Here is a 27021-nt window from a genome sequence, read left to right on the forward strand (position 1 = left end):
CACCTTACATCTGAACAACAATTCAGCTGGTGAACCTGAATATGTTGTACTGTGACGTGTGGCCCTGTACTCTAGTAAGATATTCAGATGTTGCTTCCAGGGAATTCCTTGTGTTTCTGCTACACTAACAGTCTTGCTTAGTGTGCACATGAACCTTTCATTTGTTGCATTAGCTTCAGGCCAAAATGGTTTTATTCAGTGGTGATGGAATCCTACATAGTCTGCAAACTCGGAGAACTTCCCACTGTTGGGGGACAAACGGGGACCATTATCAGGTTTCATGACTCTGGGGATTCCAAACATTGGGAAGACTTTGTCCATGACCGAATGACTGTGTTGGCTAAGGATGACTTTACGCTCTCTACAATTGGGTACTGTGCATCCATGTGGACAAGCAAGCACTCTCCAGTGGGAAGTGGTCCATAGAAGTCTGCACTAACATTATGCCAGGGAAAGGCTGCCATCTTCATTGGCTCAACATGTGTTACTGGTCTGCTAGCTGTGACATGCGAGACAGCTAGATTTCAGCTTTACCGTCAATGTCTGGAAACCAGACCTTTCTTCTGAGTAGTGCTTTAGTTTTAACAATGGTTTGGTGTCCTTGATGGGCTCGCTGTAACTCTTTCACTGCTAATTTCTGTTAGCAGTGAACAACTGTTTTGTCTATTTTGTCTCATGTGTTGTCTCTGATGTGAACACTGACCTCTTGAGGGATAGGGTCTTTGAGTGTCCATTCCTTGATCTTAGTGAGTGTCATGGCTTTAGGTGCTGCATGACTTGTAATGAAATTCCCATATTCCTCTGCTACTTTTATGACACGTGTGCCTTCACCTGTCTGACATGGAATGGCATGACACCCTGTGCAGAGAAGATAAAACTTGAGCTTGGATTTGTTGAACTCAGATTTTTCATGATTGAGTGTGAGACCACTTTCTTTAAGTCTTTGGAACAGTGCTCAGAGGTTGTCATCATGTTCAGCCTGGGAAGCACTGTAGACGATGATGTCATCACTGAGATTTTTCACACCTGAGAGACCCTGCAATGTTTGACATATGGCATTTTGAAGTACCTCGGCAGCAGATGATATGCCAAAACTCAATCATTTGTAGCACCTCATCCAAATTGAGTGGTGAATGTGTTGATGTATCTGCTGTCTGGATGAAGCTCTAGCTGGTGTTATCCAAGTCTAAAATCCAGTTTGGAAAAAACTGTAGCTCTGTGTAGCTCATGAATCACATCATCCAATATGGGAGTGACATGGTGTTCTCTCTCTATGGCTATAGTAGCTTGGCACTTGTCAACAAAAATTCTTATTTTGTCTGGGTCTTTAACTGTAGGAGGTGTGACTCTAGTTGAAACCCATGGTGTGGGGCGACCTCCTTGATGATGTCATCAGCTTCTTGTTTCTGAAGTTCATCTTTGACCTTCTGGTAACTGTGGTTTGGTACATGTCAATGTGGTTGGTATGTCGGCTTGACATCAGGGTTGATGTTCAGCTTTACATGGAAGTTTTTCAGTTTTCCAGTCCCTTGACAAAGCTCTGAAAGAATTTCTACCAGCTCATCAGCAACTGTGCAACACGGTTGTGTATATTTTTATAACCACTTTAATCAGTCCCAGTGCTTTGGATATTTTGTAACTAAGAACATTAAACCCATCGACTTTAAACACAACAAACAAATGTACACATTGTCTGTTTCTGTTCTGTGTCCACATCGCCCTTGAATACACTAGTAACAGGCAATGAGATATAAGAGTGAAAGGGGTATATCTTGGTTTTAACAGTGCTGAGTCATGGACATGGAATCAGATTCTCAAAACATGTTTCACTGATGCAGTTTGCTGAGGCTCCTGAAGCAATCAAAACTAGCATGTAAAAGAGTTGTGCTCTCCACCTGGTGCAGTCTTTGTTCTGTGATGCACACGATTTGTGTATTGGTTGGCTCTGTCTTGTGGCTTTTTTGTTTTAGTGTCTTTGAATTTTAAAGGACACTATTTTGCAAAATGGTTTAATTTACCACAGCCTTTTCAGTGTTTGTGTTTAAATGGATGCTCACCATCATGTGGATATTTAGATCCACAGTTTCTGCAGTGCTTGACGGGGCATAATTTTTCTGAAAATCTGCCATCATTTTAATGCTTGTTCATGGTCTTTTGGTCTTTTGGTTAGCTGTGCCATTGTCTAGAAGCTCATGTAGGGTCAGGTCTGGCTCCCTCAGTGCTTTTCTGTGCAGCCTGGATGATGCCCAGTTTTGCATTATTAGAGTTTTTAGCAATCTCAGAGTTCTTAGCTAGTATACTTAGCCTTGTGTGATAACTATCTATATAGATATAGACTTGATACTGAATGTTTTTCTTAGGGATAAAAATACCCTGATAACTCCTGCTTTGTGTCTGTATATTTGTCTTCCTCTGCTGCATATGTGTCATATAATATCAGCTAAGTGCAACAGTAACACCTTGAGTCTAGTGCTTATGGTGATAATCATTGCAGTGGTGTAGTTTTCAAACCTTTGCATCCATTAGTTACAAAATGGTATGACAAAGACAGGGTCAGTTTTTCTGTGTTGAAGGTATGGGAGGGCAGCGGTGTTTCTTATCATGCTTGCTGCAGTGCAACGACGAGACTGACACTATTTTTGTTAGCTTAGTTTAGCCTCACTCATTCTCTGTTCTTTCATATTTCCCCCTTTTCGTTTCAGCAAAACATCTAAATCTTCAGTAACATTGCGCTTGATTCTGTTCACATCATCCCCAATGTAATGTTCCTGTCTCGTAGATATGCACCAGTCGAACAATGATATATTGATCAGCAGCAATAGTTTATTAAACAGCAGGCTTCCAACTATCTATTTGTACACCCACAAGGTGGCATAGTTTGACATGAAACACATCACATTCTTGTGAACATCAAACATGGTGCAAAATCAAGTTCAACGAATCAAATTCACAGAAATTATAACATCTGTTTTTACTGCTCTATGGTGTTTAGTTTTAAAGAAAGAATAAAGCTGTATGGCTGTGCCTTCCGTGTCATATCATCTCTACTGGATACGGAGCTTTACATTATTTCATTGGTTCATCTCTTCTTCTGTCAGCGTATAGTTGTGACACATTCTGAGTAAACACACTGTTTAGGGGATGAGCTATTGTAAGGAGCATCACCTGTGAGTATAGCACTATAACTACAAAAAGAAGTGAAGCAGTTTCCTCTGACTCATTCATAAACCATATTTTATGCTCTTAACACAGTTCCTGCCTTACAAGTGGTCAACCAGGCAACTGTGGTCCCTGTTATTGTGTGTCAGATTATGAAGGCTGAATTTAGGTCAGTTTGCTTTACTGAACGGACATAGTAAGGCTGACAGTGCACCTTAGGTACTTGATTCCAGTTGAACATGTTAGTATAGGTCATTTTTCATTGATCCAAGCAGTTCTCCTGCTTAGGGATTTTTTTTTTCAAAGTTCACAAACCAATTAATATTTATAAAGAATAGGAAATATTGAGGAATTGATAACAAAAACAGGTAAACATTGATGCCAAATTACCATCACCTCCATGAAACAAGAGTCTATATAGTTTTAAAGTTTTCAACCTAAGTCTTGATTATATTTTTACCTTCTTTAAATCAAAATTTCCCTGAAATGTTCTTGTACTTCCCAAATTTCTCAGAAAGGTTCAGTTAGAGAGAACCAGTCTTCTATGACTGTTACCATTGCCATTAATCCTCTTACTTTATCACACAGATGCACACATACAGATATACACACACACACACAGGCCTCTGTCGATTAGCCGGCAATCTCCCGCGACCCTTTGGTCCTGTCCTCACCACGAGGGGTGGTGGGTTATGGGATAGCACAGCATGGCTCTAATTTAATGAGGCAGCGCGGTCTGTGTGTGTGTGTGTGTGCGTGTGTGTGTGTGTGTGTGTGTGTGTGTGCGTGTGTGACGTTGGGGAAGTATCATTTCTAGCATTCTAGCATTGTTTTTCTACCATCAGTATGTCATGTACTGTCATGGGCCTCCTCCTCAACTATCCAACATCTAAACTTTCTCAGATGCAAAATAATTGGGGGTTTGTTTTTGTTATTTTAGTGTCACAATTTGGTCTATATGTGCTCGTCAGAGTCTCACAAACTTATCAGAGAAACACATAAATGCTTTTTTTGTTTGTTTGTTTTGGATGCCATGAAAATGGTCTAACTTAAGGACATTAAAGAGGTTGTATATTTAAGTTTTTGCTATTGCTACATAGCCAACGTATCATTTTCGCTTATTTTGGTACTGGCCTTAAAAATCCCATATCATAAAAATGTATGTTGTTCTGACTAACACCTGTTTGGGGGCTGTCGCAAACATTGCAGCCTCTAGATTTGCTAGCAGGGGTTTGGACTAGAGGTCGTCTTAGCTCCACTTGGGTCTCCTAACTGAGACCCAACCCAGGACACAACCCAGGACCCAAGATGGCCAGGCCCACATTTCAGTAAATGCAGTCTTATGGGTTCCAGGTAAGGTCCCATTGTATTACTAAAGGTCTCAGGTCTGTATGTCAATATGTCATGACCAGTGCTAACAGCTTTAATCACATGGTGCACACCATTCATTGCAGGAGAAAAATATGTTTTTGTAAGGGGGACTGAGTGAAAACTATGAATTGCAGTAAAAAAGTTATTCTGCTCATGTTGGCCTTTCTTGCTTGTTGATTGGTTATGCACCGTTCTCCTCAGAGCGTTGGTGTTCTCTCTCTGTTTGAGTCTGTTTGGGTCAGTCACGATGTGGATTGGGTCTAATTATCCCTATAATATTTCGGAGTGGTTCTGACTCTACCCAGGTTCCCTTTAGATGTTTTTTAAACTTTATGAGAATCAGTTTTGGACACATTTTCCACATTTTCATAACTACTTTAGAATTGTAATCCCCTGTCTAATAATAATCCATAGAAATCAGGTTCAAGGAAAGTTTTTATGTATAAACAATAGTTTTCTTTGCACTGAAGATATGATTTGTTTTGGTTTTTTTTCCTTAATCAAGCAGAATGAGACTGGAAACAGTGAGCTGTGCTGTGTACTATCAACGTGTAAGTGTAAACACAGACAGCAGTCTACGGTATTAAATTGCTGTGTGTGATCCTGTTATATTGACTATGCAAAGCAAAAAACCAAATTCCCCCTCTGCTGCTTCATCTTGTAAAATGCCACATCAGCGCTGTAGTTCTTCATCAGGCAGTCAGCGTAATTCAGCAAATGCCATGTGGAATATTCTGTAAGAGGCAGTGAAAGATTAAGGAGGGAGGTGTCATGGTGAATAGAAATGGCCTTCATTGGTGTTTGCACCAATCTAACTGCTTTTTGGCCTCAGAAAAATCTGGTTACATCTCAACTGAGGTTCAAGGAGAAGGGAGGAGATAGCAAGTGGGCAGTTGATTTACAAGCCCAAGGGCATGCACGTACACTCATAGATACACACACAGAGAAAAAGAGAAAAAACATAGATTGTAGAGGTGAGTGTTGTATGGCATTTTGTCAGATTTGCTGCCAGAGGCTTCCTTTGATGCTAACACACTCCACTCTATCTATGCCTGGGTACTGATGTATTGTGTGTCTGTGTGTGGCCGCTTGTGTGTGTATGTGTGCGCAGTTGCACATTTAATTTGCGTACCTAGCCTAGGAGCATTGAAGATGTTATTCATGTTTCCAAAAACATACTGCTAGTGCTCAATATGCTTAAAACGGCCCCAACTGTACATGCAACCATGCTTCATGCACACACTTCTATCTGTTTGATACAGATAGATTTTTTTTTTTATCATTGTTTTTTCTGTTTTCCTCTTTTATCACCTAATCTTTCCTCTTTATCCCTCCATCATTTTGTAATTATTCTCCTTTTATATTTTCTTTTTCTCCTCTTTTATTTTCACATTTCCCATACCTCCTTCTGTTACTTTTGTTGTACCCCATACTTTTCCTTTTTCTTTCTCTCCACTGTCCTCCCTTTCCAATTATTTTATTCATTTTCTCTTCCTATCGATCTCTTTGCACACTGTATTAATCTCCCTGTTCCTCTTTTGTTCTCCCTCTTTCTCTCCTTTTTCCCTCTTCCTTTCACCAGCTATGCATCTGTTTGGTCTAAACTGGCAGCTTCAGGAGAGTGACGGATATGCAGCCTTTGAAAATGGAGGAGGGGGAAGAGATACGACTCCCAACACCTTTATGGTGTCCACAGACAATGGTGAGTTCCTACTTAAACACAATTTCTGTTCTTTCTTCTGACAGGAAAAGCAAGTAAGAATTTGAGAAAAGTTGGTGACAAAGGTGTTTTTTACATTGTACGTTTCTCTACTTAGACCAGAAATGTTCATGATGCAATGTTTACCTGATATTACCATCTGGCAGACTCAGCAGTGTATCAAAGGTTAGGACGTTTATGACAGACGAGGACTTGCTTTGTTTTCCTGAAATGTAAACTTCAGTTGGTCTATCTCAGTTCAAGACAAAGAGGGACTAGTAACATGAAAGTGACATGAAAAATATTTTAGCCAGTAATTTTTAGGTCCAAATCTACCATTTGCCACTCACATTAACAGTGAATCTGTCCAGTTCGGTTTTAAGAAATCTTGTGGCAACAGCAAAATAATAATGGTTAATGGTAAATGGACTGCACTTGGATAGCATTTTTCTAGTCTTACTGACCACTCCAAGTGCTTTACAGTACATCTCACATTCACCCATTCACACACACTCACACATACTGACGTCACAGCCATCAGGAGCAATTTGGGGTCCAGTATCTTGCCCAAGGAATGTCCAACATGCAGACTGTAGGAGCCGGGGATCCTCACTCTACCCTCCTGAGCCACAGCTGCCCAGACCCAGATGAACCAGATCTTTTTGAAAATTACTATAGAACTTCTGTAGTAAATCGATAACTAAATAATTTGACTACTGCACAGTGGTAAGCGGTTACAGTAAATTAAGATAAAACCCAGATGTACTCTAGATTTATATGGCTCCTTTCTCTCTCTCTCTCTCTTTCTCTCTCTCATTCGTGGTCTCTGTTTGTAGACTCCTTTAGTGGGAAGTACTGCGTCAGGGTGGTCTATAGGGCATCACCTTTGAAATGCACCAGTGACTGACATTACCACACCTAACAAGAACACTAGTAATGCTGTAACATCAATAACAGTAAAAAAAAAGTGAAATTGTAGCGTTTTGGTCAGAATTACTGAGTAAGCACTCGTAGGTCACCACCTGCTTTTGCAGGAAATTAATTACTTCAAATCATTCAGTCTAATATCAGAAGCTGTGACTTCCCAATTCAATGGATCGACGATCTCTACTTCAAAAGAACACATACCAACAACTGGGATTAAAAGAATTAAAATTTATTAACTTTTGTCTAACACAGGATAAATGCATTGACTAATAATTACGATGCAAGTTGGAACAAAAGAACAATATTAACCAATAGCTGTGGGTATTGTGATAAATTCGCCAGTGGTAGGAGAAAATATGTTGTGGCTATGGATGGTATGGCTATATTAATATACGGATCCTAGGACTTCTATAAATTAAGTTTTAAGGATTATACAATGTTACCAGTATTTCGACATCAACCCAGTGATGGACAAAGGAATAGATGGCTTTGCCTACTTTAGTTGATGATCTGGAGGCTTTTGGCTGGAACCAAAGCAGTTGGTAATTATGGTCGGTAACCTTTAACGGCAGTCTCCAGGTGGATGCTCCCTGAGGCATCGTAGGTTGCCTAGGTGATAGGCTCTGCCAATGTTCTCCGCTGTTTTAGTGTCTGGAAGTCTGCCAGCAGACTCTTCCTTGGCACCACCGATGATTTCCCTGTAGGCAGCTGCGGCAGATGGACTGTCTGCCTGTGGCTCTTGCAGGTCGCTGCGGAAAAATTAACACTTCTAATTACTGTACTTAACTTTAGCTAGATGACTTAAGAAGGGATTGGTGTTGGCCGAATCACACAAACCCCCAAAAAATCTTCAAAGCAGAACCAGAGTAATGATTAAAATTTATAACAAATATTCTAGAAAAACTCATTCCTTTCTGATTCAACCTCTGTTGAAATTTGCTACAGGTTGTGCGTATTGGTAAAACACAGGGCAAAATAAAGAAAAAAGAAAACATGGACAAAAACGACAGAAGAGCAGCGCCGCAACACAAGACTGCGAGACAACGAAAAAAAACAACAACAACAAAAAAAAACCTCAGAACACGATGGTCCAGCTGTTTTTATTTACCCTCGGGGATGTAGGATGCATCGGGGGCATGGTGCCACTTGTCCATCAATTGGGCTCTTTTCTCTTTGAGTCTACACACATAAGTCTCACATCCATCTACCGCCATGGCCCATAAAAACATTAAGTAAATGATATATGAACTAACAGTGTGATTGATGATAAGAAGGGAACCTTTTTATTTGGGAATTTCACTTCAGTGCATCGTTCACAAACCTAACATAACATAATCCAAGTAGCTAATTGACTAAACACAAAGGATTAATAATTTCTAGCATTATTAATAAATAGGCAGACCAATACTAATAATCACACAATATAAATAATAAAAAAATACGTCTGATGCCCATTTGATTATATTAAAGATACTTAAAATTAGACATAGTTACTAGTTGGAAGAATGGTTACATGATAGAAATTGGCTCAGATCTTGCAACACACACTTCAGCTGTCCTACGGCATAGAAACTTGAGAGTTCCATCAAACTACCTGTAAACATTTGAAGAATAACATTAACCAAGTTACAGAATTGTTGGATACTTGGTTTACATTATTTTAGACATGTGTTCCAAGGATGAAAATGTTAGTTTTCAGTCAGGATTTGAATGTAGTGTGATTTATGGCAGGGTTCTGTTATCTACAATCTGGAACCCCTAAGGAAGTGGAAAGGGAGAGAGCATATGACTGAAGTGTCATTCCAGTTGGTTCATGGTGTAAGTGGGGGTTTAAGACCTTGGTGATAATAACAGTCCTTTGCTTCTTTGTTGAAAAGGAACAGACAAATATTGATCAAAGATGAGTCCTATTTTGATGGGATGAGCCCAATTTCACTTCGTGGACGTCTCGCTTGTTTAAACCTTTAGCCTTGTGTCCTTTTGGTTGGTCATACATCTCTCTGACATTGCTTACAGCTGGTCGTTTTTTTGCATGCAGCTCCTTTGTTTCCGTTTCCTGTCCGAAGGGTAGTTTGAGTGCAAGAGGGCCGGAGGGGCAAGCCCAGTTTAGCTCATAAACTCTGTGTGTTCGTATGTTGACCTACTTAATGCTGTCTCTGGCATATATCCGCTATAATATATAAAATAGTATATTATTATATATAATATATAAGTATACAGACAGAGGGAGTCATTGCACAATTTATGTGTGTAATGTTGTTGCAGCTTAATGAGGGCTCAGTTTGCCAGTTGAAGCTGAGTTCATCCTGCAAATCAAGCCTCTACACATCAAGATCCTTGTGCCTTGTTCTCTTATTTCTTCCTCTCTCAGCTATGTACCTCACCAATGTTTTTCTCTCGTTTTTTGCAAAATGTTAACATTAACACTGGTGTATCTCACATGCCTCAGGCTTGTGATCAGTCTTTTATGTCCTGCGCATGGTCTTTATTCACCACTGTGTGACGCAAACCCAAGCAGACTCACCTAATCATGCGACTACCTGTTGGAGTTACACCATTTCCACCTAGTGGCTAGTGGGAGGTGACAGACATTAATTTGGATTGATTTAACATTTTACGATTTGTCAGAGACGCAGTGAAAACAAGGAAGCAAGTCAGGATGGGCTTTGATTTGCCCTAACACAATGATGGGATAGACCCCTGAACCAGCAGCAATTAACTTTCCAGACCCCATCTCCTTTGCAGAGCAGCTGAATAGCTTTTTTAGCCAGTTCAGAAACTCCAGCCAGCAAACTAACTGGACTCCTCCTGGTGCCAGCGTTCTCCACCAAACAATTACCATTGGGGAGCGGCTGGTGACCTCCATCCTGGGACATGTCTGCTCCACTCAGCTAGGTTGAGTCTTCATTCAAATGTCCCAAACCCCTCTTGACTCCAGTTGTGTTCCTAGCCCATGGAAAGAATCAACCATAATTCCTAGTCTGAAAAAACACACACTGAAGACCTGAACAACTTCAAGCCGGTTGCACTAACCTCAGTGCTGTGCAAATGTATGGATAGAGTAGTGTTTGACCTTCTCTTCAGCACAGTGGCTGACAAAGTGGACCCACTCCAGTTTGCCTATAAGAAAAGATTTAGCCAGGAGGATGCCAGAATGACCCTCCTGAACACTGTCGCCAGACATCTGGACTCAGCATTCTCCTATACCAGGATTTTATTGATTGACTTCCCATCTGCTTTTAATACTGTAAACATTCATACATTACTTTACAGACTCTTGGAGCTACAGGTCAATCAAAAACTGGTTTTATGGATTATTAACTATTTACAAAGCAAGCCACCGCATGTAGTCATTAATGGTTTTAAATCCAGCACAGTATTTTTAAATACAAGACTCCCCCATGGCTTTGATTTATCTCCCATTTTCTTCTCCTTCACACTAACCACATCTGATGCAGCAGTGAGGGAATGGATTGTCAGTCAGTAGCTCAGGTAGACACTTTTAAATACCTGGTGACAGAAATAGACACCTTCCTCTCCCTCTCTCAGCATCCTGATTCAGTTTACAAAAAAGTCCAACATTGCCTCCACCTGCTGACGAAACATAAGACTTTTAATGTTAAAAAGGACATTAAAGCAATGATTTACAGGTCACTCATTGAATCAATATTCACCTACTTAGACACTGGTAACCAAGATGCAAAACGACTTAAATGCACGACTCAGGACACAGTTCAGGGTTTGACAAAATCAAAGTCTACACAGACAGGCAGAACAGGGTGGGCATAAGATGAGGTCAAGACTAGGATATGAACAAACAAAAACCAGGAACAGTAACACTAGGAGAAGGCTGGAAAAGTTGCCACAAGGAATGAAGACCAACTGGAACAGAGGGAGGGGAGCACAGAGACTAAATACACTAGGAGAGGGTAGACGGTTGGATAATGGTGACACAAATCAGGAGTGGGGCTGATAATCAAAAAAGGCAGGGAAACGCACAGTGGCAGAAAGTGGGGAACTGAAACGAGAGGATCAGTAAGTGACACCAAAATAAACAGGAAACACTGCAATAAATGACAAAACCAGGGAAAACATGACCTAAGTAGCAGCACATGACATCTACAATATTTCATCCTGCTACAATAACCTTATCACTTAACACAAAATCAAACTATCTCGCATCATCAGCCAGGCCACTTAAATAATTGGATCAACCCACACACCGTTACTTGTGTTACACACCCAGTCGATAACAAGGAAAGCCACCATCATTATACAGGACCCCTCTTGTCACTGTCACCAGATCTTTCAGCTACTGCAATCAGGTCGTTGATTTAAGGTACCTCTTGTCAAGAGGAATCCCATCAGCCATTAATGCGCTAAATAAATCACACTAGGCAAACGTGTTATTGTTACGTTTGTGTATCTCAGAGAGGAATTTCTGTTACTATTCTTTAACTATTGTCTGTACCTGTTTTTATTTAATTTTAATTCTCTTTCTGTTTAATCATTTCAGAATTGTCTCTTTCTTTTTCTTCCTTTGTTGCTCTCTCATTTCAACCTCTCAGCTCATCTGTTCACAAACAAATCAGAGTTGTATGAAACTGAAAGAGACCAAGATGAGTAGCGGCACACTAAATGTTAAAGACGCATAATGTTTACTGGAAGTTGTGTTTTGCGTCTGAGATGGAAGTCTACAAAAAAAAAGGAAAGTGTAAATGTTTCCTCTCCATTGACAAAACATTTAAGATGTTTCCATGACGCTGAACCTTCAGCTGCTCCAGAGCAGTGAGCCATATCAACTTAAATCAGGTCAGCTTTGTCAAGAGAAAAATTAAACAAAAAAATGAATAAAAGATCTCACAATCAGGGTCAAAAAATGTGATAGTAGTTTGCCCCCATTGGCCAGATTGAATGGGACTCAAAAGCAAGTCAATCTGCTCCTCCCATCCCTCCTCTCACTGCTCCATTATGCTCCATTCAGCCCTTCACCCACATCCCTGTTTTGTACCCTGTCTCAGATAATACAGGAATTGGCAGTAGGCTAGCCTGTGAGTCAGCCATAGTGACATATTCCAGCTTCTAATCCTTGCTTGAAGCCTTGATGTGAAAGCGGTGTGTTCACAAATTGATCGACAGCCGTGAACTCCCAGCCCTGATTTTGGCCTTCTCTGATTGGTTAGAAGGGCGAGGCTCACTTAAAAAGTTTAGAAGGGAATGTCTCTGAACTGCTGCCAGGCTGTTCAATGACTCTTGGTCACAGAAGCCTTTGACAGCACCTCTCCACATCAAAGATATGTTTTGGAGCATATCTCAACTAAAAAACAGTTTCAAATTTTGACATACTGTAGCTTTAAGAGTAGAATGTGTGTGTGTGTGTGTGTGTGTGTGTGTGTGTGTGTGTGTGTGTGTGTGTGTGTGTGTGTGTGTGTGTGTGTGTGTGTGTGTGTGTGTGTGTGTGTGTGTGTTTGTCCATGTTTTTATTACCTCGTTAGGACTTTTTCCAGTAAAAACCTTGTTGGAACCGGTAGTCCTCATGGGGACCAAAGCCCAGTCTTAGTGAGGCAAAACGTCATCTCTAAGGTCCTGGTTAAGAAGTTTTTGCAAATTTGTTCATAATCAAAAACTGAAATCTCTCATTAACAAAAGTATTCAGACCCTTGATTCAGTACTTTGTTGAAGCCCCTTTGGCAGTAATTACAGCTTTGTATCTTCTTGGATAAGTCTCTACAAGCTTTGCACACCTGGATTTGGGCAGTTTATCCCATTCATCCTGGCAGATTCTCTCAGTCTCTGACAGATTGGATGGGAAGGCTACTGTTTTCCTGGGAACACGCAAAGCTTTAGAAATGGTTTTATACCCTCACCCTGATCTATGCCTTGCCAAAATTTCATTATGGAGGTGTAGAAAGAGTTCCTTGGAGATCATGGCTGTTTTTTTGTCCTGACATACAGTGTGAATTGTGGTACCTTATATACACAGGTGTGTGCCTTTCTAAACTATGTCCAATCAATTCAGTTTGCCAGAGATGGACTCCAATCAAGTTCCAGACACATAGGATAATTAAAGCAAAGACAGTGTACCTGACAACAATCTAGAGTGGCACAGCAAGGGGTCTGGATACTTTTGTATATGAGAGATGTGAAAGGTTGTTGAAAAAGTTTCATTTTCAGCTAACGTTTTCCTAATTTACCATGAACAGAATTTTACCCTAACTTTAACCAAATTGTTTCAGTAGCTTAATATTAAGTAAACTTTTAGTCCAAAGTGCGGAATGAATCCCATGCAAATCCATGGGTTAGTTGTCGTTTCATAAAACGTGCTGCATGACAAAATTTCTCTGTTGTTAAGATTAAGAACCCACCTGGCATCTTTGCTCAGACATAGCATCCCTTGCAAACCTGTATTATAACTGAGTGTGAAGCAAGACTTTCCAGGGATTACACACTAAGGCATGATTTCAGTTGATTTCAAAATGTTTCACTGTGGACTGTGTTGACTGTCTGCCCAAAGGGTCCTTAGGATATTGCACAAATGCCAGGACGATAACAGGAAAATAATAATGACTTATAACCCATCAGTTAGAACATATGTTATTTATAAAAGCATGTGTCCATATGTTCATGAATGGGAGTTTTTTTTTTTTAATCCAAATAACCTCAAAACCCATTTTTAAAGTTAGACTCAGGCTTCAATTTAGATACAATTAAGATGTTTAGCTACATAAATTAAAACTTGAATGACCACATGTGGAACCTGGGTAATCAGATCCTGTGTGTCAGTATTTTTTTTTTTTTTATTAAACAAACATGAAGAAGAAGAAGAAACAAAACTATTGACATTTCGTCAGCTCTCTATTTATCTGTTTTTCTTTCTGCAGGTAAAATGTTTCTTCTGGAAAACAACACCATAGACACAGGAGAGATGGATGTGGGGAGACGAGCCGTACAAGATGTCCCACCAGGTCAGTTACACACACACACATGCACATATAAAGCCTGCCATGCCATACCACCACTCTTTGAACAAAGTATAAAATTTCTCACACAACAAAACATACTCATCAAAGCATAATGCACTCAGTTGCCAGTTTATTAGGAAGACCTAGCTTAAACGAATGCAGTGTAATGCAGAAAATCCTGCCTTCATGAAGGTTATAATGTGCAGTTTCTGTTGAAACATTGTGAGAAGTGTTGATTCTTCTGAATCTTCTTAAAATTAAGAAATGCTACTGTATAGCACTGTAAATTTAGTTAATTATTAAGGAAACATTTAAATGTTTTGGGGTTTGACTACTGCTCTTTATTATGAAATTAGTGTTTACATACTATGTGAGATTCTTTATGAATAATTATCAAGTGCTTTTAAAGATGAAATATTTGGCTATTTCAATAGGATTCATTCTGATGTTTAAAGCATGGGCCATGTAGTGGCATGAAAAGTTTGGGTACCCCTTGTCATAATTTCTTTTACTGTGAATAGTTATGTGAGTAGTTAAAAATGAAACATTCTTTCCAACATTTTAAGCAAGATCAGTGTATTATTTTTCTTCTTTGCAAATTGACTATGACAGAAAAGAAGGAGTGGCATACAAAAGGGATTCGAGCTCTCAGATAACTTTTACCAAGGGTTCAGACCATATTTAGCTTCTTAGGGCTATGGCTTGTTCACAGTCATCGTTAGGAAAGGCCAGGTGATGCAAATTTAAAAGCTTTATAAATACTCTGACTCCTCAAACGTTGTCCCAATAATCAGCAGCCATGGGCTCCTCAATAATTAAAATAACTGATGCCCACAAAGCGGGAGAAGGCTGTAAGAAGATAGCAAAGCGCTTTCAGGTGGCCAGTCCTTCAGTTTGTAATCAAATTAAGAAATGGCCGTTAACAGGAACAGTGGAGGTCAAGTTGATGTTTGGAAGACTAAGAAAACTTTCAGAGAGAACTGCTTGTAGGATTGGTAGAAAGGCAAATCAAAACCTCTGTTTGACTGCAAAAGACCTTCAGAAAGATTTAGCAGACTCTGGAGTGGTGGTGCACTGTTCTACTGTGCAGCAACACCTGAACAAATATGACCTTCATGGAAGAGTCATTAGAAGAAGAACTTCCCTGTGCCCTCACTACAAAATTCAGCATCACAAGTTTGCAAAGGAACATCTAAACAAGCCTGATGCATTTTGAAAACAAGTCCTGTGGATTGATGAAGTTAAAATGGAACTTTGTGGCTGCAATGAGCAGGTAAGTTTTGAGAAAAAAGGTGCAGAATTTCATGAAAACAACACATCTCCAACTGTAGAGCATGGGGGTGGATTGATCGTGCTTTGGGCTTGTGTTGCAGCCAGTGGCACAGGGAACATTCATTGGTAGAGGGAAGAACCAGCAAATTCTGAGAGCAAACATCATAACGTTTTTAAAAATGCTGAAGATGAAAAGAGGATGGCTTCCAACAAGGGATAAGGATCCTAAACACACCTCAAAGTCCATAATGGACTACCTCAAGAGGCGCAAGCTGAAGGTTTTACCATGGCCCTCACAAAACATCTGTGGATAGACCTCAAAAGAGAAGTGCATGCAAGACGGCCCAAGAATCTCACAGAACCTGAAGCCTTTTGAAAGGAAGAATGGGTGAAAATGCCCCAAACAAGAGCTGAAAGACTCTCAGCTTGCTACAAAAAACCTTTACAAGCTGTGGTACTTGCTAAAGGAGGTGTTACTAAGTACTGACCATGCAGGGTGCCCAAACTTTTGTTTCAAGCCCTTTTTCATTTTTGTTTTGCTTTAAATGTTGAAAAGAATGTTCCACGTTTAACTTTATGCCTTTTGGAAATCAGGTCATCTTTTACTCAATTATTCACAGCACGGAAATTTTGACCAGGGGTGCCCAAACTTTCTCATGCCAATGTATTTGTGAATAAACTTGGAATCAGTATGCTGTATCTTATCAGCAGGTTTAGGAGATAAGAATATATGGGAAATTATCAATTACTGTCACAGAGATGCAACCGTTTATAAAAATAAAATCTAAAATGATGACATAATATTTGAAATATGTGCCTGCATTATGAGTGTTGGGCTTTGTAAGATCCAATATTTTTTTGTTTTGTTGTTGTGTGAGGATATTGATTTATATATTTTATATAGAGGGGGAAATTCTGAAGATGAATCAAGGATTGTTTAAACATTTAAATCACTGATTTTGACTCCTGCTGCTTTGTTGTTTCTCTTTTTTCAAGGAGTGTTTTGGAGGTCTCAACTATATATTGACCAACCACAGTTCTTGAAATTCAACATCTCCGTCCAGAAAGATGCTCTTGTTGGGGTGTATGGACGCAAAGGCCTACCGCCCTCACACACACAGGTTGGTCACACAAATACATACATGTGCATGTGCATACATGTTATTTTATTTGTACAGCTCAAGCAAATCACAGGGAGTTTATACAGTCTAAACTGTCACCAAATCTAGTTTATCTAGCCTAAAGGTCCAGAATGATGGCAATTTAATACGTTTATCTCATGTCAGAGTAATCATCCATGTCATGTCATAGCAATTTTACTAGGTCTGACCTAGTAACATTTCCATATCACTTTCAGCACCACACTAATCTGATTTGAATGCTGTAAGATTAATGTAAAGCCCACAGCAGCACAAGGTTAAACATCACAATTGTCAACTCTTATGCACAAGGAAAATAAAATCAGTTGAATAAACTATGTGAAAGAGGCAATTTTAAGTTGTTGTGGAGATACTTCTATGAGATCCTATTATTAAAAAAAAAAACCCTCAGACGACGGTAATAATCTGACCAACACTCTCTAAATTTTCACTTTCACTCATTCATGCAGTTTAGCATGAATTAATCTATAATCATCAAGCAAAACGCCTCAAGAGTGCAAACATAAGGGACCTGACGTAAAGTTGTGTCATTCAAATCTATGAATGACATAATATCTGTTAGATATTATAAAACAGGCAGCCAATTTTACAATTTAATATCATTAAATGATGAAATTGATGTGGAAAATGCATTAATGGTTTCATTGTGGGAAGCGTGGACAAGCGTCTCTCAGGCTCCCAATAGTTATTATTTAAGACTTCAACGTCAAATAAGTTTGCATCAGGAGTGCAGACTGAAAAAAAAAATCGTATTCCTTGCTATCAAAACATTGTTAACTTATCGCTCTCTCTCTCTCCCTCTCTCTCTCGCTCTCTCTCTCTCTCTCTTGGGCACCAGGTGCAAATATCGCATGAACTTGTGACACTTCCATAAATATTCTGTTCTATCTGTTATGCCTGAATAAAGCTATGAGGACTATTTACATAAAAGGAATATCTGAATGACAAAAAGAGTTTTAACATGCTTATAACGTAGCATTTAGGAAAGCCTGTCCTCAACCATCCAGAATCCCTTAATCTTTCTAGTTTTAACAAATACCTGAAGTACTGAAAAAATTCTGCATTCCATCATGTCATTACCCCAAATCCCTTGTGCAACATTGTAAGTATGTCTAGGTCAAGTGCTTTAGGGATTCTTATTTCATAATGAAACAGATATGTTTCTTACAAACCTAAACAATCCCTTTATTGACTACACTTCTCTGTTCTTCATCTCTGTGTGGTGAATCACCTCTATCAAGAGACCAGTCCACTTATCTATATAAGACAGGTTCATACAATGCCACCACTCTATAGCTCAATGTCAACACTTTAGATAATAGACAAGGGTTTGTGTGTGTATGTGTATGCCCTTGTCAGAACCTAATCCATCTAAATTCCCATTATTTCTTTTACTGTGGATTTTTCAATCTTGTCACTCTTGCGTAACAAATCTTTTAGCTTAGAAAAAAGTACAGCATTTTCTGGGTAACTGTGGGTATGTGCATTATAGCAGCATGAGCTAATAACCATGTGTTGCTACTGTAAAAGTCTTTTATGTTCATCTTAGTTTGTGATGAGAAGATTCAAATGTTTTTCAACAGAAGCAAACTGTCACTAACAAGTAGACAGAATAAATTAACAATTATAAACAAGACTAAGGTCAAATTAAACCACAAAGTCACACTAGCTAACTGTGTTTTTATTACACCCCTCATCCTAGGGATAACAGTGTCAAATTTGGGCTGAAAGACTACAACGTATGCCACCCATTTCAGTATTCTTGCATGGGTCAAGGATAGGGTTCCCTAAGGGCTACATTGATCCACTGATATGTTTTATCCAAGAAATGATTCTGGTGCTGGTAATCAAATTGCATCAATACCAAATCTTTCCACTCAGCTAAAAAAATCTATGTTGCATCAGCACACCAGTGGTACCAGGGAGAGCCCACCCCTATATTTAGGTAGTTTTAGGGTCTTGTACTCCATCTGCAGGCTCTTATTATTCAACACAAATCTTGAGATCATCCTATTCCATTCACTAAATTATTTAGAAGGAACTTCAACAAGAATTGACTGGAATAGGTAGAGCATCCATGGCAGCAAATTCATTTTTATTGTTTCAATTCAGTTTGACATATGTAGTGCTAAGAGAGACCACCTGTCCGGGTCTTCTTTAACTGTCTTAATAACGGAACCATAATTACGTCCATAAATGTTGGAAATGTTTTTGGGATCCAACTCCAAGATATTCAATAGAAAAGTAAAATCTACTGTAAGAGTCAGCATTTGGAGTACAGTTATAAGAAAGTGTTTGAGTCTCTCTCTGATGTTCAACATCACCAATCAAAATAAATTAATGTCTGGAAGTGACAACCTTGAGAAACACCCTCTTTCCAACTTGATGGGTCATGAGAGATGCCAATTAATTTTTATTCTAGCTCTGCAGGATGAATAGAGTGTTGTAATAAATTATACTAACCTCTCATTGAAGCTAAATCACTCTTAATACTTGATAGACATAACCTGACCCAACTGGATCAAACACCTTTTCTGCATCGGGACTGATGAGCGTGATGGTGATAGTTCATTTATCATCCTGTGTTTGTGTCTCTTAGACAAACCCTTTTTGACCAGGTTTCTTTTAGTTCAGAGGAAATATGCTCAATCCTCTTGGCAATTATTGTTTTATATAGTTTGTAGTCTGTTTTTAAAATAAATAGAGGTCTATATGAACTACACTCCTCGTTGTCTGTTCCCTCTTAAGAGATTATTGAAATTGTTGCCTTGCTCCATTGTCGGTGTGTTTGTCCCTATACCACTGTTATGTGAACAACACCCAGCTGTACCTCCTGCTGAAACCTGGTGACCCATGCAGTGTTAACTCCTTTCTGAATTGAATTTGAGGATGTAAAATCTCGGATGGCCAAAAACTTCCTCGGTTACACCAGAATAATACACAGGTCCTAATCTTCAACCCTGCAGACTACTCTGCAGCCACAATCAATGCTCATGGGCCTCTGTCACTAAATGTAAATACCTACTCAAGAACTCAGAGTGTTATTATTTGATAAACGACATTCAGTTAGAACTGAATAAGCCTTCCGATGAGAGGTGAAACATCTTCACGAACCTCAAGCAAGACCAGTTGCCTTCATATAGCACTTAGAAATAGCTTATTTTATCTTACATCCCTTGCAAAATTAACATAATTTTTGTCTCTCAAAAAATTGGAGACTATAGTTTATGCTTTTATATCCTCTCGCCTCAACTGCTACAGTTCTATGTAGGAATCAGTCTGTCAGCCTTATCTTGCCTGCAGCTGGTTGAAAATGCAGCAATGAGACCCTTTACTGGTACCAAGAAGAGAAGCCATGTCTTCATTGCACTGGCTTCCTTTCATTGGTTACCAGTGAAGTAAAGAATTTACTATTTAATTTGTTACGTCTGCCAAGGAGGTTATGTTATCAGCAGTGTCTGTTTGTTGGTTTGTTCATTTGTTTATTTGTCAACAGGATTACTTAAAAAGTACTGAATGGATTTCCATCAAACTTGGCGAGGGATGGGCCAATTAAATTTTGGGACAGATGCAGATCATTTACCATGAATTTTAATTGTTTTGCTCTGAAGACTGGTGTATGTTCAAAATTGGCCTTGGCGGAGGTCTGAGTGCTTTTTGTAGTTTTAAAGCACTGCTAGGACTGGCACCGGGTAATATTTCTGAACTGGTCTTCCTCTATTCCACCTCCAGCCCCCTTAGATATGTTGACCAATCACTGCTCTCCATGCACCCAGTTAAAATCCAAAGGTGATCTAGCATCTTCTGTTGTTGGCCCTAAATTTGTAGAATCATTTGCCACTTACTATACTCACTATACTGATTACTGGGCTTGTGTGTGTGGTCCTTGTCAGGTCCTCAGTGATGTGGACACTAAGGTACTCAAAGATGCTCACCCTCTCAACGGAGTCTTGTTGATGTCGAGGGGGTGTAGTTCCTCTGTCGAGCCCTTCTGTAATCCACGACCATGTCCTTGGTACTGCTGATATTCAGAGTTAGTTGTTGGCCCAGAACCACTGCACCAGGTTGTCCACTTCATCCAAGTAGAAACTGTTGTCGTCCCCTGAGATGCAGCCCACTACCACTATGTCATCCACAAACTTCACAATGGAGTTGGAGCTGTGCATGGCTGTGCAGTCGTGGGTGTAGAGGGCATACAGCAGTGGACTAAGGACACACCCCTAGGGGGCCCTTGTGTTGAGAGTGAGGTTGTTTGAGCTAGCACTGCCCCCTGTGGTGTGCAGGACCTCTGTGACTGCATCTGTGATCACTCTTTTGGGGCGACAGGCGAACTGCAAAGGGTCTAGGGTGCAGGGTAGGGAAGAGCAGATGTGGTCCTTGACCCACCTCTCGAAGCACTTCATCACAACAGATTTCAGAGCCAGGGGATGGTAGTTATTGAGGCAGTTGGGGGAGCAGGACTTCTGAACAAGGACAATGAGTGACTTTTTAAAGCAAGTAAGGAGTGGGATTTGGCAAGAAATTCAATAAACATATAGGTAAAAATACTGGTGCTAGCTGGTCTGCAAAGGTTCTCAACAGTTGTCCTGGGATGCCGTCTGGTCCAGCTTCCTTTCTGCCATTCACTCTCCACACGTCATGCTCAGAGAGAGAGAGAGGGACACCCTTTAGTTGTGGTAGAGGCTGGGGAGTCTACCAGCGTCTTTGGGGCCGGCTTTCTAATACTAGCATTACCACCGCTAGCCTCAAAGTGAGCATATGGGGCATGTAGCTCATCGGCCAGTCCCAGATCAGCCTTCATCATATAGTGGGATTTACCTCTGTAGCTTGTTATGTCCTATATTCCTAGCCACAAATGTCTTGCGTCACCAAACTGGAATTGTCACTCCACTCAATCCCTGTATTTCGTTTGGCCACCGATACCACCATCCTCAGGTTGTATGACGCAGCCTTGTACGCTCCCATGTCACCCGACGTGAGACCTGAGTTGTATGCTGCAGACCAAGCATTTAATGCATTACCTACAATGCCATCCAACCATTGTTTCTGGTTTGGGAGGGTCCAGAGATTTATAGTGGGGATGATGTCCAACAGCATGCAGATTAAGCTCACTACTACTTCCACGAAGTCACCGATGTCAGCCGAGCTAACCCGAAACATTTCACAGTCTACATCATTCAGTGCGTCTTGTAACATGGCCTCTGATTGGGCAGTCCAGCACCTGACCTGTCTTGTCACTGTAACTATGCCGTAAAAAGCTATTTATACTTTGATGCAAGGAAAATGCAGCATGTTCCTCTGACGGCTTTATGTGTTCAGGGCTTCTGTTTGTCCTTTTTCCTCTCCTGCCCTCTCTGTAGCTCTGCCCATGTGCTAGCTGATCAGTCATCAAGAGGTGCACCTGGCCTGGGAATGAAGTGCTTAAAAGCTACTGTGCTAGCATCAGAAGAGAGGCCTCTAGCGTGGGGACTGCTGGTCTTGCTGCCTCTCAACCTGGGTTTTTATTTTCTATTGCTGTTTTCTTTTGATTTTGTGTCTTTTGTTGTCTTGATTTTGTGTCGTGGTTGTTTTATACACTCATGTTAATGAATTCCGTGGATTTCTTCCTGTTGATTTGGGTCAGAGGTGGAGTATGGTATGCCTCATAGGGCTGCCTAAGGGTCAGGTGTAAAGCTCCAATTTCCCAAAAGCCAACAGAGAGGTGGCTTTGTATCCCTCCTTGAACAGTCTATAGCAATGGTCCAGGGTTTTTCTTATTCTTTTCTACTAAAGGAGTTTTTTTTTTCTATTCAGCCCTAGTTTCCCACTTTCATTGATAATACCCTTTATTTATAACCAAAAGGTATTAAGTGTATTATCCCAAAAAGAGAGATTGAGGAAAATATGCCACTTAGAGAGATTCCCAGAATATTAGACCACCTTAGTATTTCAGCCTCATAAGAAAGGGAAACAAAAACTCAAATCAAGTTAATGAATTTTTTTTTACCATTTTGTTCTACAAAGTCATTACATGGTGGTGAAGCAGTTTAGCTGTTTTAATTGGGACCAGTCAGCCCACCTCCCTCACGGCAGTTTATTCAGGTCCCTTTGGGGGATGCACACAGCTTCTGCCATATCTGCTGTAGTCGGGATGTTTGCTGATGATGATTGAACCCTTCTTTCTCCCAAGCAGTCCTGTGCAGTGTTAAAGCCAGGCTGGGTGCTCTCTCCAGGGTAATGGGGAATCTTCTCTGTCGTCATCTACTGCTTATTTTTTGTCATTGTCGATCCTAGGATCAGTGTCCAGAAGCATCTTACACTTAGCGGGGGGGCTGAAACCAGACACCTCTCTCCTTGAGCACTCTTCTTATTCCAGCATACTTCTCTTCACTATTCCAGTTGGGTAATCATGGTCAAGTAGACTGTTTTGTCTTTGTGAAACACTTCTTTCTTCATCCACACTGTGGACAAAGCCTGTTTCTTGGTTTTGTACTCAAGAAAGTTTACCACCAGAGAGCTTGGTGGTGTGTTCCGAGGTGGCCTCGGGCCCAGAGCTCTTTGACAGCATTGTATTTTCAAATACATGAGTTGAGATCCATTTCCTCAACTCATGTTGTTGTAGTTTGCTGTAAGTCATCCCTAATGTCCTCAAAGGACCGGTTAATCTTCTCTCTAAATACAATCAAGTCCTTCTTCGCATTCTCTGTCAGCGGATGCCGAAAACAAGTCAGCTCACTCTTTACATCGGTTTCAGTGTATATACTAGCCAAAAAGCAAGCTTCGGTCTCTAGTCCTTCATAGCTAGTCAAGTTAACATCTTTTTTTCAGATCTTGTGGTCACCCTACCTTTAGCTTTTTTGAGTTTATCCCCTTCCATATTCTTGACAACATTCCAGTCAAGTTAAATCAGTTGAATTTTTGGAATTAATCGGAATGAGTGGGAAAGGACTCCATCACCCTTTCATTCTTTACAGCATGCCAACTGGAAGTCCTCCACAGGGTTGACTTTCTATTCTAAATGTGCTTGTAGTGAAAAAATCTTCAATGATGTTTGCATTCTTGTATATTTTTGTCTTCCAGTATGACTTTGTGGAGCTACTGGATGGTAGTCGCCTCATTTCCAAAGACAAACGAGCGCTCAGTGACATGGACGCAGGACATGCACACCCAGCTTTTGAAAATGAGGAGGAGTCTGGAGCCCGACACACACGCTCAGTGAACGTGCACGAGGCTGGCTTCATCCAGTATCTGGACACAGGAATCTGGCATCTGGCATTTTACAACGACGGACGCAACACAGAACAAGTCTCTTATAATACCATCATCATAGGTGAGACACAGCCATATATTTGAAATAGCCAATACTGTATGTCTCAGACTTGCTGTTGAGTTACTGTAATTGTATTAAGTGCACTTCTACAGTATGCAAAAAACCATACAGCAGTTCCTACTTAATTTGACGCCACCAGTTAAACATGTATGATACTAGATTGTCATTATAGGAATTCAAATAAAAACTACATATTTTATAATACCAGATAGTGCAAAGCATTGCGGATATTGGAGTCTATAATTATCAACATCACAGAGGCTATATTTCTTCACACCTAAACTTAGCACCAAATGGCTTGACAGAAATTCTTGTTTCAAGCAAAGCTTTAAAATTTTACGAGTAATGATTATTTAATCACACCCTTATAGTCAGCTAAACCTTTTTAGCAGCTAGGTCCTGCCTGAGAAGTGTGTGTGTGTGTGTGTGTGTGTGTGTGTGTGTGTGTGTGTGTGTGTGTGTGTGTGTGTGTGTGTGTGTGTGTGTGTGTGTGTGTGTGTGTGTGTGTGTGTGTGTGTGTGTGTGTGTGTGTGTGTTTGTGTGTGTGTCTGTGTCTGTGTCTGTGTCTTGTGTCTGTGTGTTTGTGTCATAGGTTACATTTGGGGACAAATTTCAGACTAAAGAGCAGTTAATTGGGTGCAGCTTGTCCAATTGGGTAAAAAAGCCATGTCTCCAATTGGGGGGACCAAAGCCTGGCCCTAATGCGGCAAAACGTCATTTCTGAGGTCCTGGTTAATGTTAGGGGTAAGGTGTGAACTTAGGTTAGGTTGAAGGCTGGGGTTAGGGTTTGGGTTAGGCTGTCCACAATGAATGGCGGTCAGTGCAATGTCCTAACAAGGTTGCCCAAACTTAGCAGCTATCTTAAACTTAAATCCCTGCCCTGTGCTGATGACCTTGTATTGCTTGCACCCACACAACAAGGACTATAGCAGCACCTGGACCTTCTGGAGCTGTACTGTCAGATTTAAAATCATGATCTTCCAAAAGAAGCCCAGATATCAAGAAACCAAATATCCATTCACATCAGGAAACACCCATCTAGATCACACCCTAGATTATAATTACCTTGGGCTCAGTGCTTCAGATAACTTTGGTCTGATAGTGAATGCACTGAAACAAAAAGCATGTAGAACTTTTTATACAATGAGAAGAAAATATTACAAAATAGACATACCAATTTAAATTTGGACTCAATTTTTTTCCATGTAATCCAACCAATCAACCTTACTGGTAGTGACATTTGGGGCCCACTCAGTCATCATCCAAAGACAAACACCAAGCAGAGCATGCAGGGCAGGCCCTTACCCACTGATTATTAACATTGAAAAAAGGACACTTAAATTTTGGTCACACCTCAAATTAAGCCCCCAAGACACATTGAGATTTCAGGCAGTAGAAACCCAAGAACCGATCCCCCAGAAGAGTCCCTTCTGATAGCTGGTCCTGAGAGTTACTGAAAATCAGAGTAAACCAAATTATTTAATTATTAAAAGTACCTAACTGGAACATCGGACAAATCAAACCAAAACTCAAAACAAAGTTAATTGCTACTGGCCTGGATGAAATTATTGCCACCCCTGAATTTTAAGCACAGAATTTAAAATATCTTTAGAAATAAATTAATATTAACCAATTTTGTATAATCAGAATATTCAATTAAATGTTCAAAGTTAATAAACTTAAACAAATAAGACTCACCTGTGCCTAATTTTGCTTATTAGTGGTAATGTGACCTGTATTACCCAATGAATGATGGTTTTACTACATAAAAAAGGGCTGATTGTTTCCAGTCTCTTTTTCACAATGGCGAAGACAAGAGAACTGTATGAGAGCATCATAAATGCTATTATCAAAAAACATAACAATTCAAAACGCTACAAGGTACTCTCCAAAGATCCTGAAATCCCTGTTTCAACAGCTCGTAATGTTATCAAGAAGTTTCACAGTCATAAAACTGTTAAGACAGTTCCAGGTTTAGGTGCTAAGAAGAAACTCAATGAGAGAAATCTGCAAAAGTGTATGCAGATTGTGGAAAAAAATACCACACAAGACATCTAACAAGAAAAACCTTCATAGATAAACCACAGTCTTTCTTGGATAATATTCTATGGACAGTTTCTTTGGGAATGCAGTACATTTGTTTGTAGGCAATTAAATGAAGCCTATAAGGAAAAGACACCCTACCTACAGGAAAACATGATGGAGATTCTATCATGCTGTGGTTCTGCTTTGCTGCCTCTGGTACTGGAGGCATTGAATGTTTCAAAGGAATGATGAAATCAGAAGATTACCAAGGTATTTTAGAGCGAAATGTGTTACGCTGTGACAGAAAACTAGGTTTGAGGTGAAAGTTTTGGGTCTTTCAGCAGGACAATGACCCAGAGCAGTACAAAATTCAATTTTATTTATGTAGCTCTAAATAATAACAGGAGTTATCTATTTTCTTTTGTTCAGCAACCTTGGGCATTTTATTGAAATACAGTATTTTGATTTTACAAAATTGGTTAATTTGCGGTTAATTTCTGAAGATATTATAAATTCTGTACTTAAAATTCATGGATGCCAATAATTTATACCAGGACTGTAACTGGCCCTAAAACATGAATATAAATTATCAGAATTATTCTTTACTGTCAGAGTTACAAAGCAGAGACTTGACCAAATACAGATTCAGTGACCACAGTCTAACCACAGAGAAAGGACGACACAAGAAGTCCTGGCTGCCAAAAGAGGGAGAGAGTCTGTGGTCACTGCATAACAAGTGAGGTGGAGACAGACATGCACTTACTGTTAAAATGTGACAAATATAGTATTTTTTAAGAGTGTAATACTTTAAGAAATTTAATTTGTTAATCTCAAACTTCACAAAGCTACATGACAGTGAAAAGCAACAGATTCTAATAGGCGACAGACATACAGCAAACTTACCTGCCCTAGATGACTGCATGTCACAATCTGAGGGATACATAATTATCTTGGCAAAGCGTATTACACATATGGAACAAACAAACACAAACACACACAAACACACACGCATGCACGCAAAACATGTGATAACTGTTTTTTTGTAATTTTCTCGGGTTTTCATATTTATTGATTTATTTTATTTGACTTAATGAATTATATTCTTTTTTTCCCATCTCAGCATTGAGTTGTATTATC

At 39.9% G+C, this 27021-nt stretch overlaps 1 protein-coding gene across 4 annotated transcripts in view; it reads left to right on the forward strand.

Annotated features, from left to right (window-relative positions):
• The window catches only part of tenm3 (teneurin transmembrane protein 3), a 230546-nt gene that overhangs the window by 92991 nt on the left and 110534 nt on the right, over nucleotides 1-27021 (forward strand). For all 4 annotated transcript variants that reach the window (XM_040145299.1, XM_040145300.1, XM_040145301.1 and 1 more), the window contains exons 6-9: nucleotides 6113-6232; nucleotides 14038-14121; nucleotides 16387-16511; nucleotides 23610-23859. In XM_040145299.1, the coding sequence (XP_040001233.1) occupies nucleotides 6113-6232; nucleotides 14038-14121; nucleotides 16387-16511; nucleotides 23610-23859 (579 nt within the window). The remainder of the gene's footprint in view (nucleotides 1-6112; nucleotides 6233-14037; nucleotides 14122-16386; nucleotides 16512-23609; nucleotides 23860-27021) is intronic.

This window comes from Xiphias gladius, chromosome 15, assembly GCF_016859285.1.
Source record: "Xiphias gladius isolate SHS-SW01 ecotype Sanya breed wild chromosome 15, ASM1685928v1, whole genome shotgun sequence".
NCBI classification, from domain to species: domain Eukaryota; kingdom Metazoa; phylum Chordata; class Actinopteri; order Istiophoriformes; family Xiphiidae; genus Xiphias; species Xiphias gladius.